This window comes from Thermobia domestica, chromosome 3 (assembly GCF_964235325.1).
Source record: "Thermobia domestica chromosome 3, izTheDome1.hap1.1, whole genome shotgun sequence".
Lineage (NCBI taxonomy): Eukaryota > Metazoa > Arthropoda > Insecta > Zygentoma > Lepismatidae > Thermobia > Thermobia domestica.
In genome coordinates, this window is record NC_137456.1 from 78621232 (window position 1) to 78640726 (window position 19495).

At 35.0% G+C, this 19495-nt stretch overlaps 1 protein-coding gene across 2 annotated transcripts in view; it reads left to right on the top strand.

The window, feature by feature from the left end:
- Positions 1–1689: 1689 nt before the first annotated feature.
- Positions 1690–19495, top strand: part of Arl6IP1 (ADP-ribosylation factor-like 6 interacting protein 1) — a 34238-nt gene continuing 16432 nt past the window's right edge. The window contains exons 1-3 of one of the 2 annotated variants that reach the window (XM_081751155.1): positions 1690–1773; positions 12063–12135; positions 18532–18665. In XM_081751155.1, coding sequence (XP_081607281.1) covers positions 12106–12135; positions 18532–18665 — 164 coding nt within the window. In that variant the 5' untranslated portion in view covers positions 1690–1773; positions 12063–12105. Of the gene's footprint in view, positions 1774–1831; positions 1907–12062; positions 12136–18531; positions 18666–19495 lie in introns of those variants that run through there. The other variant, XM_081751156.1, reaches the window with a different exon arrangement.

Consider the following 19495-nt stretch of genomic DNA (forward strand, 5'->3'; position numbering starts at 1 on the left):
ATAAGTGTTTGGTGACAATCCTGATGACATTTATGCCCGAGTTTAGGCAAAAGGAGACATGTCAGCTGAATTGGAAATTGACAAGGATGCTGCTGAAGGGGTTGATCTTCGTTATTTATTTATTTATTTATTTATTTATTTCATTTCTTTACTTTTCAATATAATATATTGCATAAACATTATCTTTCCCATGCGAAGAACGGCTATTTTACCTAGTGCATAATAAAATTGTTATTCTGTCCCTAATTTAGGAGTCAATAAACGCTATACGAAAAACGAGTTAGTCCTATTACCTTCGCATCATTCCTTAGATTTTTTGTACATATTTCAAATTACATTGTTAATATTTTAATGATATGTAACTGGGTGATTTTTTAATAGAATCAATGGAGAAATTCAAACTGACGAAATAAGTTGCGTATGTTTTCAACATAAATTGTAGACCAAGGGGGGTTGGGAGCCCCGGGCACCCCAAAGTTCCTGGGGCCCCCCTTACCGTATTTATGAATATCCAGTATTTGACATAATTTGAATGAAATTTGTCTTAAAATCCTCTGCCTTCTGTATCTGAATGCCCCCTCCCCCTAAATTTATAGAAAAGTCGGCGCCCTTGTTGTAGAATGACTATAAAATCCGTGCAATGTTCCAAAATGAAAATGTTGAGTAAAAAGCCTAAATTTTACTTCAGAACTGATGGTATATAGGCCTACGCGCATTTTTTTGGCAATTATTTGAACTACTTCCACAGTGAATACTAGATAGCTCGATTTTAACTGAGCAGTGTTAGGCACATAGCCCAAATTTTGACATTAGACCGAACTTTTTCATTTTTGGTACTTAGCACGGATTTCATGTTAAGTCTACAATTGTTCTTTATTCCTTGAATTCATTGTGAGTAAAATGAAAAGTTAAATAATTCTGTATGACACTTGATACATGATTATGCAATGGCAAATTTCGTTGTAATAGTTGTTCCATATTTATCAGAACTTACAGAATGCTTTAAAAATTAAAAATAACTTGAAGCTCCAAAGCAGAACGGAGGGACAAAGCCGGTTTAGCCGCCACTGCAGATGAGACCAACTTGTAGAACTCTGGAGCCGCCACTGGTAAACTTCTATCAAAAATCGAGTGAAACTTGCAGCTCACAAATAACACACACAACGGACGGATTTCGTTTCGTATCAGTTTTCGCAGAATTTCCGTGTCGGAACATAAGAAAAATATTTGTTAAGAATATTTGAGGTGAGCCTGAGAAAAAATGGGTTGACTTGATTTTGAGTTTAACGTCCCGTTCAGCAGCGAGTCTATATGAGACGTAGACCTACTGATTAACGTGGAATCCGAATCTCATGAGCTCCCGCCGGGTGAGAAAAGATGGGTAGGATAGATAACATCCTTGTGATAGATTATTGTAAAACGTAAAATTTGCGTGACTGATGTAATATTGCAAAATCTGTATATTATATCGATTCGCTAACTAAAACACAAATTTGTGTTGCGTCGACGAAAACGTTTATTGAATGAGGCCATTCTCTGAATATTTTCGGATTGTAACGAAACACAAATAATTATGAACGCAACGAAAATTTTGCGTTCCCTTTCATAATCCTCCGTAATTTAGCCTCTGTCATAGTTTACACGCAATAAAGGTGGACAAACTTCGCTGGTAATAGGTACTGGCAACACTGAAGTCGCATCGCGTCGCTTCGACCTTCGAAAGGAAAATTAGCGATCAGCGAAGAAGAACGGTGACGAGCGGGAGGGCAGTTGGTAAGTTGTTTTGAAGGTCCTTCTAAATTCCAAATGGAACAAAACAAATAATGCAACGAATATTATATATAAATTTCATTTTAACAAATAACCAACATCTTTGTAGTGATTGTTACAAAATCTGTCTATATTGGTATGTGTGCTTTATCGATTCATATATGTTTTGTGAAGTAGGTTTCTAGCTGGGAAGAATTAGATTTTTTGTTATTAACTAATTAAACTTATGCATTTTGTTGATCGTTTTCCGTACACAGGAGGTATTATAGTATGTAGATGTTCTGGTATTATAATGTGAGGCTTGTTGCTCGAGTGCATACAGGAAGTGATCTATTTTTATCGATTGCATGGGGAATCAGTTTATAGACCTGCTGATTCATGATACGTATCTTTCGTCGCTAATATAACAGTATGGAGCTATTAAATTAAGTATAATGCATTTTCTTGATTTTGTAACACATTCTTTCGGAAAGGTCAATTACTGACCACGAAGTAGCCAGTTCGTAACAGTTCAACATTTCCGTGTTGATTTTCACCATTGATTGGCCTATATTAAATCACTCGATTGTGTACAAGTTCGGGATTATTAATAAAAAAAAGTCAATGTTCCGTTAAGGAGGTCCAGTAATTTCTTCCACACGAAATTTGCAATTTCTCCACTTCTTTCCATTGATTTTCGGGTAAGAGTGCACTTTATGTCGAACATTCATTGGAACCGATTCGCCTGAACCGATTCCTCGGAACAGTTCAGAGATCAGTTCCCAAAAATAATCCCATGAATCGAAGCAATCGTAACCTAACTTCACACTAGCAAGATAATGACAATGATACGGTAATAGATTACGATTGCTAACCAAATGATATACCACACTTACCAAGAATTTACTCTTCAATTATTACGTACAAGGGCAATATCCTTGAGAACTGACGCTGAAATATTCCGAGAAATCAATGCAGGTGAAACGCTATCAATTTTGAGATCTAAATAGGGGGCTACCGCCCCCCAAACCCCTCGCTCAAGTACTATAAAAGCATCAAAAACAACAAATAATCAAACCCACTACTATAAATCTAACGTAATTAGGAAAAAAAATTACAGTAAAAATATAAATTACCACTCACCACTAATTATAAATCAAACCAGCATGCCAAAAAAATTAGATACATTCCATCAACCACCCAGCAGCACCCGGAACAACCAGTAGCAGACTATCCACTTCTGACTACGGCGCATTCGACCCACATTAAATTTACGTCTACCGAACAAACTCTCGTCCACTCCAACTGCTGTTCCAGGACCTCCGATAAGGTCACTAGAATTTCTAACGATTGTTTCAAGACACACTTCTCTACAGAAACACAGCCAATTCGAAACAGTGTGCCTACTATGTTTCGAGGAAATTCCAGAACATTCGCTGATAATGAAATCATAATTAGTAACATTACGAACAAAAAAAATAAAATTCTTCTCAATGTTAATCAATCCACACAATATTCCGAAACGATATGAATTCACTTCAATATGACAAACTATAACAACAACCCCCCCCCCCCACACACACACACACAAAAAAACTGAAACACTTCAAGAGATCAGAAACAAAACGACATCCAAACTTACTTAACATCACACTTCACCAACGAAATACACACGTTCAACCGTACATTCGAACATCAGTTACGAATACATAACAACCAATCAGCGACTTCAACACAACCAACCAACCACAGCACACGAGGCAACATCAGTGCCACCAACCGCTAAAACACCGATTCCGTACCTGTTACAAATAACAGTGATTCCTTTCCTCCAATGCCACTTTCAGTGACAAAATCACTTGTTCGGCATACACTGCAGTCTAGCCGATTTTCGTTTGATTACATAATATAACGTTATATTAGGTTAGGTTGGTTTGGACTCCCTTAACGGAACATGGAACAAAAAAAAAAAAAAAAAATACGGAATGGTGGTCCCTTTGGCGTAACAGACCGGGTACGATTCCTGGGGGGAGCTCTTGTGGTTCGGCTCCGCGTTAATCAGTAGGTCCACGTCTCATATAGCCTCGGTGCTGAAAGACGTTAAAATCAACGGAGTGTTATTTCTGATGCAGGTGCAGGATAGTCCGTCATTTTTTAAAAATCCCTTATCTTATTTCAAATGATTCCCTAAGAGATTCTGGACTGTAATTATAATGGCACATGCCCAAGTAATTGCGTAGATATTGTTAATACGCATGCAAACTGATGTGCTTCCTTTTACGGGTATAAATACGCGTCCTGCGGTGCGCCATAAAAGCGACTGTGCAGAAAACACAAACCAGCGTGTGCTAGATGGTTACTCGCTGTTAATAAGAATGCTAGTAATCGAGTCAGAGCAGGATTGCAGCAGAGTCGTCCCCCACGAAGGAATGTGCATAAATGAGGATAGAGCAAAGGCCAGTTAAATATAACATAAGATCAAATGAGTTAGAGCGCTTGTAATCTAGGTCCAACATTGTACAGAAATGATCCGCCAGTGGAGATTAGTATATTCGGTCGTGTTTTATATGCGATCATTTTAACCCTAGTATATAGGCTTTGCAATGGGTTGATGTTAGTAACAGTATATTTGTAAGCATAAAACACTGGTTTTCTACGTTGTGCAGAAACGCTCAAACACTGGAAATGAATATCGTGGACAATCCTCTGTCATACACACACACTCATTTCAACCGTGAAATTACCATTTGGGTTAACTGCCGGGGATAGTGGCCCTGAAATACAGAATTTAGGGAGAAATGAACAGAATCAAGTCAACATGAGAGTAAGAAAAAATTTATTAGTCATCAGTGTAGATTGAGTAATAGGCAAGAAAACGGATGTTGATATCTGAGCCAGTCTGATTTAAATCACTTGATTTTTTAAAAATAAATATTGATTTAAATCAAATTCTGAAATAAATTACTTTGAACTGAAAATAAGTGAAATACAATGAGTCGCAAATATATGTACCGGTACAGCACAATATGAAAATGAGTGTTTCATGGAGAGGATGCTTAGGGAAAATCTCGTTTTAAACGAATAATGGGGCAATCCTCCTTTCTTCTCTTTCCACCATCGACATTTAAGACTAAAATTCTTTCATGTGCACGGCTCATTCCACTTCAAATCACCCAGAAAAAATCCGAAATGTCACCCACCGATTCAAATTTTAATGGAACTTCGTGTACTTGTTAACACTACTATGGTATGAAGACCTGTAAAGTTTTTCTTCCGAAATCCTAATAGTTTGTGAGAAATACGAGACCAAAGTTTCAGAATTTCAGGCATCCCGGTCGTTCCCGAGGCCATCTAATATTTCGTAGAGCTTAATACAAAAATTCGTATCTCAGTATCTAAGCAATATATCACTTGGAAATTTCTACCCGAAGTTTATATTATATGTCTGTAGGAAAAAAAAAAAAAAAAGAAAGAAAGAAAGAAAAGATTGCGTGTACATTAGGGGTGAAAAATTCACCCTTGCACTTCAAAATAGTTTTTTTTTTTTTTTTTTTTTTTTTTTTTTTTTTTTTTGTAATTTTCTAATTTTACATAATGCGCATTATCGCTGTGAGGCGGACCAATTACCCTGCTGCTCTTTTTTAAAAATTGAACCTTAAGGTATGTTCTAAGAGACTGTAAAATAAAATTAGTGGTTTTTTTGAATGCCTCGGTTAGTAATTATCGTTTAACCCTTCAAGGCCAACGCGCCAGCTTTTCGTGTCATCTGTAAAATGTTATTGCCATTGATGCAAGCAAGGTATTGGCACATTATTGCCCGATTCACTCACACAGGTCTCAAGTAATCACTAAGTATACGTGTTGTTTGTGTTGAAATGTGTGGGGGTTGAGAGAAGCATGATAACCAGGCTAGAAACATTCATTCTCGAAATTTTATACTTTTTTTTTCTGTTTGCCGAACTATTAATATAATCAAAGTGAATTTAATGTTAAAATTGAATTAATTTTCCAAAAAATGAAATGAAATCTTTGAGTTTTACGTCCCACGGTTATGCCGGTTAGGCTAAAGGAGACGGTGATAATGAGAGATGAGTGAAATGGTGGAATGAAGAAAGTGGGAGGAAACGGGAGTACCCCGAGAAAACCCACGAGCACGGTGTTTGTCCACCACAAAGTTCACTTGGCGGGGGCTGGGATCGAACCCGGGACCCCAAGCACCAAAGGTGAACGCTCTACCACTGAGCCACCGCGCCCCCCAAATTAATTTTCCAAATCTACAGTCCATTATCTTTCAAATAACGTAGAAATGAAGGCTAATGACAGTCAGGGGGGAGGCAGTACCGGATTATTTTTCGATTGGGAAGACATACTTTCATAAACGTAATTTACAAATAGAAACAACAGGACCAATACAAAGTACAGATCAAAACTCAGTTTCGTACTTCTTTTTATCAACAGTTACGACAGTTACATTTTAGTCTTCAAAACGAAATAAAAATAATGATTGAACTTTTCCACTACATTAAATTGAAAATTTGTAACCAAAGAAATATGCAAAACTCCTTGTGCATGAAATCAATTTGTTACCTCAGCATATGCCAATCACAGTGATTGAATTTTATTATTTGAGTCTGAAGGAACTTGCTACTTCGTTTAAGCAAAACGCAGCCTGTGTTGTTCCTCCACAAACTGAACTTCCTTATCTGAGAAATAATATACTCGTCCAGTACCTTTAGTAAAGGGGGCGCACACAGAACAAATAATATTGGGTATCGGAACATGGCACACGTCGTCTTTTCCTGCAGAAGGCCAGTAAAAGGATGCATAAACTTAACCTCAAACAACATTTTCCTCTTCATCTTTACCTAACACTGACCAAGAAAACCAATGGTTATTGTAAACACATGCAAGATACGAATTAGTGATGATGTCCGCGATGTTCATTCGAGAAGATGTCTTTTCTTCAGTAAATTGAAGAATGGAACTGAAATCTGGATCAGCACTGATTCGCTTTGTCCCAATCGAGGTTTGGCTTAGAGGAGAGAACTGATGATATGGTCGTGTTCCAGGAATTGTTTTTGCACCACAAAAATGATTTTGTAGTTTTTTGCGTGTATCTATGAGAGTTTCTTTTTTCAGCAAGCTGAAATTTATATGTTCAATGCAGGGTTGGTTGGTTTACAATTCTCTCTAACAATGTATATTTCGAACAGGGATATCATTAGCTTTATTACTATTACTTTGCAATCTAACCCTACTTTCATAATTTTGAACAATCAAAATTAAATGATTGAAATTTATACATTGTGACGAGATTAATACTTGCTGAAACTTAAACGGTAGTAATATTCGTACTGAGGCGATAATACGCGACTCCTGTTGGTAGGAATTGATTTGTTTCAAATCATCATACACGGCGATCACAAAATCGATAAGGCTTTTATCGACTTTTAGATCAAAACGTCGATTCCGGATCTGAGCATCCCTGTCTGCTAACATAGTCATTTTCGAAACCAGCTAGCACGGCATTTTTGAAATCAGAATAGTTACGTAAATTACCGCTAATTGCCTTAAACTATACAGAACAGGGTGGTAACAAAATATGCGGTATTATCTTAATAAAATTGGCCTTACCTGTGCCTATTAACTCGAACTCTTGCTCAAATTTTTCTAGAAATATACTTGCAGGAATATCTTCTGATCTGCTATTGAATTTGGTTAGTGATCTTATTTCACTGAATTTCACTTTTAGATGTCGTTTTCTGTGCATATGATTCCTGCGAGGTGTCCTCCTTTCTTCATTCTCCGTATTTGAAATGATGTCTTCCCTGTCAGAACAGATTTCGGATGAATTGTGTTCTTCGCAGTGTCTTGGTTCAGGTCTCGTATATTCATCACGCACAGCATTGAAGGCAGGATCAGGATTACAGATGACCGCATTGATCTTCTCTTTAATAGTATGGATTTCTTCCTGCAATCTTCGAATTTGATTAGCATATTCGTTGACTTGGGTTTCAACTACATCAACATTACTTTTCACCAATGCAAAGCTATGGACAATCTCTTCCATCCTATTGTCAGTTACTTCCAATTTGGTATTTATCTGTTCCAATCTGGAATCCAATTCATGTCCTATTTGTCGTGTCAGTTGTTCCAACCTGGTGTCTAAATGGAATCCACTTGTTCCAATCTGGTGTCTAATTTGGAATCCATTTGTTCCAATCTGGTGTTCAATTTGGAATCAATGTTTCTTATCACTTGTTCCAACTTGGTGTCTAATTTAGAATCCATTTGTTCCAATCTGGTGTTCAATTTGGAATCAATGTTTTGTGTCACTTGTTCCAACCTAGTATCCATCTGTTGTGACATAGAATTCATTTGTTGTCCTAGCTGTTGTAAAAGTTTAACTACATCTGATGAAGTTCCACTTCCAGAAACATCAACTTCTTCAATTCCGGTATTCACATTCATTATGGGTCTTCTGTAAATTTTTCTTTTATTATGAAGCAATAAATAATCCGTGATGATGAGAGATAGTTTACTTTTACAGGGTGTCTATCGGTCACGAAAGTCACGAATGTCACGAAAAAGTCACGAAATCAGAAAACGGTCATGAAATTAAGCCTTTGGGTCACGATTTTTTTTAAACTGTACAAATGTAAGTACAGATTGGAAAATTTTGTTCTATGAAATGTCAAAATTCACCACCAAAAATGTCTATAGTTGGCTTTAGACGCTACCAAATCACAAGCAAAGTACGTTTCTATCGCATGGATGAAAATTCGGCCTAATTCGTACCCAAATTTGCTCTTGAAAATGTTAGGAAAGTTTATGATTTGGTAAAGAAAAGGTCACGAAAAAGTCACGAAATTTCATTTTGGAATTTTAGTAGACACCCTGTTTTACTTCTAACTGATCTCCAAAGTCCACGGTTTCGGCACCATATAATATGTAACGCTAATTCTGTCGTGAACTGTGTTACATATTTCATGATTCTAAATGTTTAGGCAACACACGAGATTATCTAGAATAATTCAACACACAAATGCACTTCATATATATTATTATTATTCAACGTATATCTTGTTCAACACCTTAAAATATTCTACATTCAGATTACACAAGATGGTTCCTCGTTAACTCTATATCTTTCTAGTTACTATAGCAACGACATTAAAACAAGTAAGCAAATCGTCATAGCAACGATAACAAAATCTCAATATAATACAAAATATTTAAATTATTTCTTTATATGATTTCTTCTTCTTGATAGCTTGTGCCTTTTTAAATAGCTCATTTTGCCCGTAAATACAAATAATACTTAAAAGTACATAAGAATTATACATTATCGTTGTATTACTTTATAAAATATGAATTATCTCTTTGTTAATTGTTTTAAATTTATTTTCGGGAAAGAACCGTCTTGCTACTACTAGATAAATTCCCGTAATTGAACGCTTGAAGTATCTTTATTTTACGCAGGAAAATATTTGCCATATAAGACATTTTGAAACATTTATTTTATAATATATGAATTATATCTTTGTTTTAAATTAATATATTTGGTATTCATATTTGGCGGACGTTACTATGGCTCCTGGGATGACCATCTATGTGTGTTCGTCTGCCTGCCTGTACCATACACATTACAGGGTACACCTTTCGGTCTTATAAGTTTAAATTTTCAAGGTACAAGCATGAGACGCATTAAATTTCCTGTATAGACTTTATATATTGGTGGCGATCCAACGCAAAATTTCAAAATGGTGGCCATTTTTCAACTAGCAGTTATTGACGCTACAGGGTGCAATTTTCGGACTTTTAAGTTGGAAATTTTTAGAGTAGAAGCAAGAGACATTCTAAATTTGCTGTATAGGTTTTATCGACGATCCAATGTAAAATTTCAAAATGGCGGTCATTTTTTCAAAGCAGTAGTGAACAGAAAATTGTTGCAAGTCGGCGACAATGACAATCTTGAAAAAAAAATCACATTTTAACACTTTTACCCCAAAGACATTGAAATATTTAAAAAAAAAAAAAATAAACAAACCCGAAAAACCCATATGGACCCAGGTGGGGCGGTTTTTTTTTTTTTTTTTTTTTTTTTCAAAAATACCCGTTTTTTTTCAAACCCTGATCTCTTAGTACAAGATGATGAGCTTAACGATTCGAGATTAATTTAAAAAATCAATCCCAGTTTTTCCACTTAAATGGCATAATTAACATTTAATTCTAATTCCTAATGTGTTTCTTCAGTTCGCGACTTGTATTATACAAAGAGAAAGATGTGATGTAAATCAAGAAAATTTTTTCTACCCTGCTTGAGATATACCCATACCTATTCTTAATTTATGTCCCAAGTCACATTGTAATACCTTGAACAGTTATGAGGGAAAAGTATTTCCCAATCCTTCTGAAAGATACGAAATTTGATACTGAAAGTAAGATTGGGATATATTTTTCCCTCTTACGGTAACTGTTCAAGGTATTGCAATGTGACTACATAGTACATTATAAAGGTACAGGAGTATATTTCAATGTGGATTGTATCCGAGTACATGCAGCCTAGGCCGTCCAAGAGGAGAAATATCTCCCAAGAGGGATTTTTTAGAGAATTTTTTCGAATTATCTTAGATTTCTCTTTTCATGTCCGTCACGTACATGTATGCAAGATGCCATCTGGAATCTTGTTCCATTCTGAAAAGAATCATGTATATAAGTAATGATACTTAAATGAAATCTCTTGTTAAAATTATTTATTTCAGTTCATATTTTTTTCTTGTTTCGACATGACATTTTGGATCTTCCAGCAAAATTGGAAAATATTTTTTCCAGCGTAACTGTTCACTATGTTGCATTGTATCCGGATACATGCAGGCGAGGCTAGGCCAGGGGACCTGAATATTCCTGAAAGGAATATTTTGGGGAGGAAGTCATCCGAATTATCTCAAATTTCCCTTTTCCTTACATCGTATACTCGCGGATTTGGCTTCATTTAAAAGCTTGTTTTATTGTGAAAACATTTACGTATGAACCTTGATACTAGAATGAATAGTTCTAAACCAGTGGATGTTTAACTGAAAATAGGGGTAAATGAAAACCCTACAGACCTCTGACCGTCAATGACTTGGGAACAAACGCATGATCAGAGAAAGGGACAAGTGTTTCAGAAATTCTCAGGAAGATCGATTTTATGGAATAAGGACACCTGTTGCTTGTACTCTCTCCAGTTGAACGAACATACGAAATTCAGGTATAACATTACATTTTGAATATTTAACAGTGTAATAGGATGTATATTTTAATTATGAATATCTTTTCCCCTACGTCAAGCACCCGCAAAATATATTCTTGTGTACTGTTTCTATTAACACCAACTCACTCTCTGACTTGCCCAGATTTTTAATAATGTCTTAAGATTTTTCATAATGTATTAAGCATTTTCTCCTACTACAGAAGATGTAGATTTGAGTTTGGTTGTTTTAATGCAGTAATTGTCAGTTTCCAAAGATGCTAAGTTAACACCGAAAGTTGGAATTCCACGTCAGACTCGAGGTAAAGTTACCAAAGGCAGATCTAGTTTTGTGTTACTTCGAAAGATTCACAAGGAGCTATTTCATTAAGAGCTTATGTAGAAGTAGATGCCATTTCAGTATCAACTAACCATAATGACTCACCGTAAAGATTAAAGCCCTAAGTTAGTTGACAGTAGCAAGTCCCGTTATATGGACAGTAGCAAGGCAGACTAGACCCAGTACCAATTTATACGAAATATCTGGTAATGGTGTGAATTTTCATCTGGCATAAATTTTCTTAATTAAGGTGTTAACAGTACAGCTGGTCTACTTTACTAGATGAAAATTCATACCGTTACAACTAATTTTGTATGTGTAACTCAGTTTCATAAACAATTGTTTCTTGGTCTAACCTGCTTTGGTAATGATCCGCACATAAATTGTTTTAAACTTCTGTTAGTTTCTAGGTGTGGTTAGCAGAAGGCAGTAGTCCGTTGCTGAAATAATAACCGTATAACAATTAGAAAGGCACATTTGGTGATCAGCTTTTTTCTTATAGATTACGTTACATTCTATAAGACCGTTTTAAGAAAACTCGTTAAATAAATGTTAATTTTTTCTTAAATTTGTCATTGGATTCGTAATTTGTTATACTTTATTTTTCGTAGAATGAATTCATTAAGTTTCTTAAAGACTAAGACATTAAAACAGTGTGAGTAGATTTATTCATATGCTATAGTGCTTTTTTACATGTTCAAATATATATATATATATATATATATTTAATATTTGTTTTAGGTACATGGTCTAGGAAGTAAACAGACTCTGTGCACTTGACATCATGAATGATAATTCAGTTACAAATGACCAGGTAGGTTTACCTTTACTACTACATTATATTAATATCTTCTTGAGTAAATATAATAAAATAGAAAATATAAATTAAAAACAAGTGGCAGTTAAGAAGCGACTAAACTAACTAACTCTATGGCCTATGGAACCCGGAGGTTCAGTGCCGCGTTCACAAAAGCTCTCCACTGACTTCTATCCTTAGCTAATTGCATCCAGTTTCTACTTTGTATTCCTATCTCTGCGAGATCCATCTTAATATTGTCCTCCCATCTGCGCCTAGGTCTTCCTAATGGTCGTTTTCCTATGGGCCTACCAGTCAAGACTTTGAAAGCGTTTCTACTTTCTTCCATTCTAGCTACATGACCTGCCCACCTAAGCCTCCTAGACTTGACGACCCTAACAATGTTGGGTAAACCGTATAAACTATGTAGTTCCTCGTTATGAAGCTTCCGCCATTCCCCATTCTCGTTCCTCTTGGGTCCGAATATTCTTCTCAGGATCCTGTTCTCAAATACTTTCAGTCTATGTTCTTCCCTCAGAGTAAGCGACCATGTTTCACAACCATACAGAACCACAGGCATGATTATCGTTTTATATATTTTAAGCTTCAAATTCCTCGACAGAATTCGCGACGACAAGAGATTTTGAACCGAATAGTAACACGAATTTCCTGCTTTTAGTCGACATTTAATTTCTTCGTGAATATGATTTTCGTCTGTTAATATTGATCCTAAATATTTGAAAGTATCCACTTTATCAAAAGCATTATTTAATATTTTAACGCCTCCACAATTTGCCGTATTACGGTCCCGACGCACTTCCATGTATTTAGTTTTCTCTGCATTTACTTCTAAACCCATGTCCCTGCAAGCGTTTAATAAGATCTCTGCATTTATTTCTACTGTTCTCCTATCATCCCCTATTAAATTTACATCATCAGCACATGCCATAACCTGGTGAATGCCGTTCAACTCTAGGCCCTGGTTGCTATCTTTGACTATGTGGTTATTCTGAATTGGACTTTTCTGTGACTTCTGGAATAACAATGATCGAATACGATAATGAAAACTCCATTACATCACATTTACTTAAAGATGCTATAAGATACATTGAAAAATAAATTTTAGCAAAATCTCGTACTTCTGAATTCAATTAAGTGTGATTTCATATATATATTTAAACATATGCTGGCGTCTTTCTCAGTATCCATAGTTCGCTCTATACTAGACACTCTAGCAAGGATTCTTTGTTTTGAAGAAGTTAAGGTGATGTAAATCATCGGAAAAATACACGTACAAAGTTTAATGAACCCTCCCTTAACAGATACCTCTCAATAGCTTACAACTCCAGAATACAAACTTTCTTTTATCACAACGATTTAGTAATCTCTTTTTAACGGACGAGAAGAATTCTCAGCTCGTACTTCTTTACTACAGATTTTTCTGCAAGCTTAAAATAAATCTTCAGTTGATCCCTTCAGCTTCCAACAATTATAAGCAAATGCGAATTTAAAAATAGTGTTCGCGGGAATATACGTGAGACAACTATTTACAGACTTTTCTGGGAAAGAAAAAAAAAAGATAGAGTATTATGATTGGTTACTTCTCTCTAGATTTTTTTTATTTAATAAAATTACTTGTTCTTAGTAAGTTACAAGTACAATCACTAGGTGATTAATGGAAATTAGCAGAGGTATGCTTGAGAAGAAAATTATCAGACGGGCATTATCTTTTTTCAATCCACGTCCATAGAACACACCTCCTAGGAATACATTTGAAGGGTAAAGGAAAAAAACAAGAAGGAATGTCACAAAATTGCATTTTCGAGAAAACTGCGTTTTAATATTGAAAACAGCGTAAAAAGAATAGGGTTATTCAAATTTTGTGCCCCTTTTTACATGGATATTTCTACATCTACGCATGCATGGCATATACAGTCAAATAGTACGAAGAGTCACCAACAGATAGGACAAAGCACCCGAAAAAGCACGCACATGGACATTCCTTGTTTTTTCCCCTCACCCTTCATTTGTTTTTTACAAAGGGATTTCTTCCTCTCATTCCTTCAGTATTTCGAACACTGTGTACGATTTTATCACATTAGTTATGTTTGTAACAAGGTATTTATTGTATACTTCATACAATTACCACATGAACTATGAGTAATCTAAATTTGTGTAACCTATCTATAACGAACACTTCATTTACAAACAGGGTTGTTTTGTTTAAAACAAATTATTAAAACTTGTTTTAAACATATGTTTATTTTTATTTTGTTTTATTTTTGTAAAAAAAAAAAAAAAAAAAAATGCCAGAGAAAGAAAATTGTCAAATGTGCTCCACATTCAGAAGATTATTTTCTTCCCATGCGAATGTTTTGATTTCTCGTGGCTACAGCAGGTCAATGTGGTGATCTACAATTTACTTTTTTCTCTTTTTTCCCCTTACTTTATTGTTTAAATGCTTCTCAGTTAACTTGTGAGAAAGTGACGTAGTCGAAGGTTGGACTACTTGTAGAAATGATATTAAAAATAAATAAAATAATTATCATGGAAATAAATTTTTGTGTTGTATTCAGAAAATAAACAAAAGGTTATTTTCTAAATTGCGGTTCTGAAATTAAAATATCGTAGGCATTCATTGGTACAGTACATATTGGTTCTCAGTCTCCGTACAACTTGGAATCGTTTAACATGAGTTTTACGGGAAGAAAAAAGTACGTAATTTGGAGCAAATTTATTAAAGTAACTCAAACTCCATCAGATAAGAAAACGATCATACGAGCTCGTTGCAAAACGTGTAAAGAGGAAATAGTTGGTTTAGTTCAAAGAATGAAGAATCATTAAGAAAAATGCAATGCTGTGAAAAAACTGGAAACCCAAACAAATGGTAAAAAAGTGTTGATCCGGAAATTGCTTCTGATGATTCTAACGTCAGTGATGTGGTTGAGATGCAATTGGAAACTTCAGGCACGAATTAATTTTGTATCAACAATATCATTTTCATTATATTATGGAAATTTTATTTCGTCCCTCTTCCCCACCTCAATTTTAAATTTTTTCACCTTGGCATAGCTTGTATGAAGGGACCAGGCGAGAAAGCGCAAGGTATAGCAGTCGCCCGCGTAACTATCGATTAAAATGGGATACTTATTGTAACACCAGTGGCGAACGTCAGTGTCTGGGATAATTTGATCTTAATTTGTTCGTCTGTCTGTATGTATGCACCGCGCTACAGGGCCCAAGTTTCGGTCTTTTAACATTAAATTTTGAGGGTAGAAGCACGAGACGTCGGAATTTGCTGTATAGATTTTGACTGCAATCCGACGTAAAATTTCAAAATTAGTGGTTCGGATCCCACTTTAAACAAAAAAGCCCTGTCTCATATTGCCTTGATACTACTGATGCAAGATTGTTATCACTCAAACCAAACAAACTAATTTTATGCGTTTCGAACAAACTTGGATTGCAGAATAAATTTGGCTTCAACTTATTATTATTATTATTATTATTATTATTATTATTATTATTATTTTCAAATATTCGTAGATATGGGCATTCAGAGGACAAGGGATCCAAGTCAAGTTTCAGAAAGGTTCACTTTTGTTCAGCAAACGTAGTTTCTTCGTAGCCAAGGGTACGAAATAAATGAAACAAAAACCACGTGAAAGGGTGTAGACTAGAGTTCCATAGGACAACCGCTAGACAAGGGCGTTGATGGAATGGGGAACGAGGACTAATTTCCCTCTCCTTGATCATAAATTTAAGATATTAGCATTATATTGTATACACTGCAGCGCGGGAATGATTAACAAGTCAAGCTCCGAATACGATAGTCAATGATGTGTAATTACGTTAAATAAATCAGGGTGTGTCCAAAAGAATACACCGACGGAAAACGCCATACTTTCATAACCACAAATCCGAGATGAAAGAAAGAAAAACTACATGACAAGATGCATCTAGAATTTTATATAATTGCCGCTAGAGAGGGGCGTTCGTTTAGAAGTCATCCGCCCTTTACCCTGAATTTCAGATTTTGGGGACAGTAATGCAGATTTAGAAACCTTTTGCTGAGCGAAATCCAACATAAAAAATTTGAAGTCCTTGCGCCGAATAAATATGGATTTTGATCAGTTTATATTGCTTTCTTGTATATTTTTTTGGCCCGAGGATTCCAATGGTGGCTCTCGAGTTTCGGACCTGCTTAAAATTCTAGAAATTAGGCCTAAGCAACTTTCCAGTTTTAATCATCTGTATGTTCTCCGTATTTATTCGGTGTAAGGACCTCAAGCTTCTATTGGACTTTCCTTATCAAAAGATTTCTAAAACTGCTTACTGCCCCAAAAATCTGAAAACCAGAGTGGGGATGGGGCGGTTGCCCTGCTGTCTCACTGACGCCCCTATCTAGCGGCTGTCATATGAAACTATCCTATGGTTTTAGTTACATTTGTTTTGGACTCTTGACTGCGAAGATACTACGTTTTCAAATAGAATTCATTTGCTAAGCAAAACTGAACTTTATTGTAAATGGATTTGGATCCATTGTGCTCTAAACGCCACATATATTACCTTTCTCCAATAAATTATTGACTCAGAAAACAAACGGTTACATAGGTTTGCAGAAAGTATTCTAAAATTAGCACAATTTTCAAACATTATTTTTCGAAAATGTATTATTTTAAAATAATTTTATTAGCATCAGTGTTCTGAAATAGTAATCAAATTTTGCAACAAAAATCTCACCCGCCTCCACGGAACGCGAGCTTATCCCCTGAAGGCATAACTAGAAAACTTTCAGAAGCGGTAACTCCGAAATGGCTTGCTTTAGGACTAAAATAACGGCACAATCGTATTTCTGGTAAAATTCTAGCCTTAAAACACGTAACATGACTCCCTTTGCATTTGAAATCAATCAAAGATGTCCGCCATGATGCTTGATGGCACCATCTGAATTGTCAGATCAGTTCCAAGTTTCATCATCTCCCTGAATCCGTTCTCAATACACAAGAATGGTGAGGACTTTTGTTTTGCCATGTATATTGATAGATTGTGTGAAATTTCTATAGTAGGTAGATTTTAAAATTACCTAAAAAGCTTATTACAACCAAGAAAGTACTTACGAGAGTCACTGGCAAGAGGGTGTAATAAAAGGGGGTCGTGATATGAAATAAGTTGCGAATTACTAATCTATACTGAAATATTCTGTACCCAACAGTGTAGTCTTAACGAGAATAGAAAAAATGAAAAGATCGGTTGCAAGAGGGAAAAAGTCTTAATAAATACGTTATTACACGATTTTGACATATGTTTAAAATTATGTTTTAAACTGTTCAAAATGTTTAAAACTTTTTTTTTTTTTTTTTTCGTTTGTGGTTTAAAACGTTTGGAACACCTTTTTCATGTTTTAAACACATGTTTTGTTCTCTTTTTTTTAAACTATTTTTTCCAACCCTGTTTACAAACAAATAACCATTTCTCATCGGTGTCCGTTTGAGAAATTTCACTGTGTAGAGAAAAACTGATAATTTGTAGAAAATTGTATCCCTCACCCAAAAGAATGTGGAGCACGTTTTTGAATATCCACCAAGCAAACCAAACACTTATACACTTAGCCACTTTTCATAGAAAATTAAATTGATATCATCACAGCTCACGAATATCTGCCACAGCCTCGACGAGGATTGTGCAATTCGTAGTGATCATTTTACTTACTTTTGATTCTAATTCCTGTGGAAATCCTTGATACTTAGCTTCTGAGCTTCTGACTCCCTCCGTGAAGCTCTGTTTGGTGATTGTTGATCAGATATGAAAAAAAAAAAAAAAAGAAAGAAAGAAAGAAAGAAAAAAAAAGCACCATGACGTAAACAGGAACGAACTTCCGTAGTCTTATGTTGACACATCTGATAAAGGTTTTCAGTGTAGATCCAGCTTTGAACGGAACTACTCATAGAAATTAAGTGATCAGGTTGTGTGAACTGTTGTTTATAAATTAAAAGCTGCGAACTCTTGGTGTTTTGTATTGTGCCAACAGTAACAAGAGCTGAAAATTTTCAATTAATAAACGCAAAATGTTTACACAATAGGCAATTTCGAGCGTCAGTAAAAGTAGTAGTATAACCCGATAAGCTTTGCATGCAGAGGGCACATTCAATGTAGGATCTGACCAGTCTTCAAACTCGAAAGAATTGGTATCGTTATAGGTATACTAACTAGATATCTATAATATTGCATTCAATACGCGATATTAGTATTTTAGTAATTAGTAATTCTTAAATTTAGAATGACCATTATTCTGTATTTCTTAACCAGATATCCTCTTACTGATATCATCCAGTATCAGGTCGTTGTAGTATTAAGTGTAGTCATTTCGTTTAAGACATTTCTTTATTATAAATTAGATTATTTGTTTCGTAGGAAAAGAAGGTGAAGAAATTGAAACGAGAACTCGAAGGATGGCGAGAAGTGATTCTTCCCCTCAATTCTGTGTTGCTTTGGGAAAAGAATTGGTATCCGGGAATGTTGGTTGGCGTTGTAACAACGATTTTCCTGTGAGTAATTACACGTAATTCGTTATAGTATGTAGTTATTTTAATTAACTTATGCCGTGAACCTAGCATAATTGGCAGATGAGGTCATGGTTATAGTCATCAACAGAAAAAAATCACCTTAACACTAATTCAGTTTAGTTTGAAAGCAAAACTAAAGGATGTTAGATGAGTCATGGAACGGTTGTCAAATATTTTGTCTTGGTGTTTACGTTATTTATTTATTTATATTTTGGGTAAGAATAATATACTAATTGTTGCTGCCACTTCTCACATTGTATTGAACGCTTAGTTAACATTGTTCTGAAAACCCTAACATTTTAAATGTTCTGCTGGAAAATAGTTTCCTTCAAAATTTCATTTCGAATGTATATGCTATTTCTCAAATTATTTTTCAACTCCAACTTTAGAAAATTTAATCTCGTCACAAGTAATTTGTAAGTGTAAGTAATCTGAAACACAATAATTGTACGTTGTATTGTTAACTATGTATAAATACAACGTTGTATTTATATAAAGGAATAATTGTACGTTGATATCATAAAAACTGAACAGTTTCAACCCCCGATAGGTATCTGAGTTATTTCTGAGTAATAGATAAACAAATATGCTTTGCTTTATCACATAAAGGTTGCATTTTGTAGTCACATCCCATAGCTTTTAATTTAATGACTAATTGTTGTGAGCTGATATTAATTGTGAACAAGTTAGATAATTAAAAAATACTTCTAAGCTATATTACAATCACAATAAATATTTTAAAAAGGTAAATTATTTTTGTTAATTATTTATTTTAATAGATGGTCTACTGTGAGCGAACAAACTGTGACAAT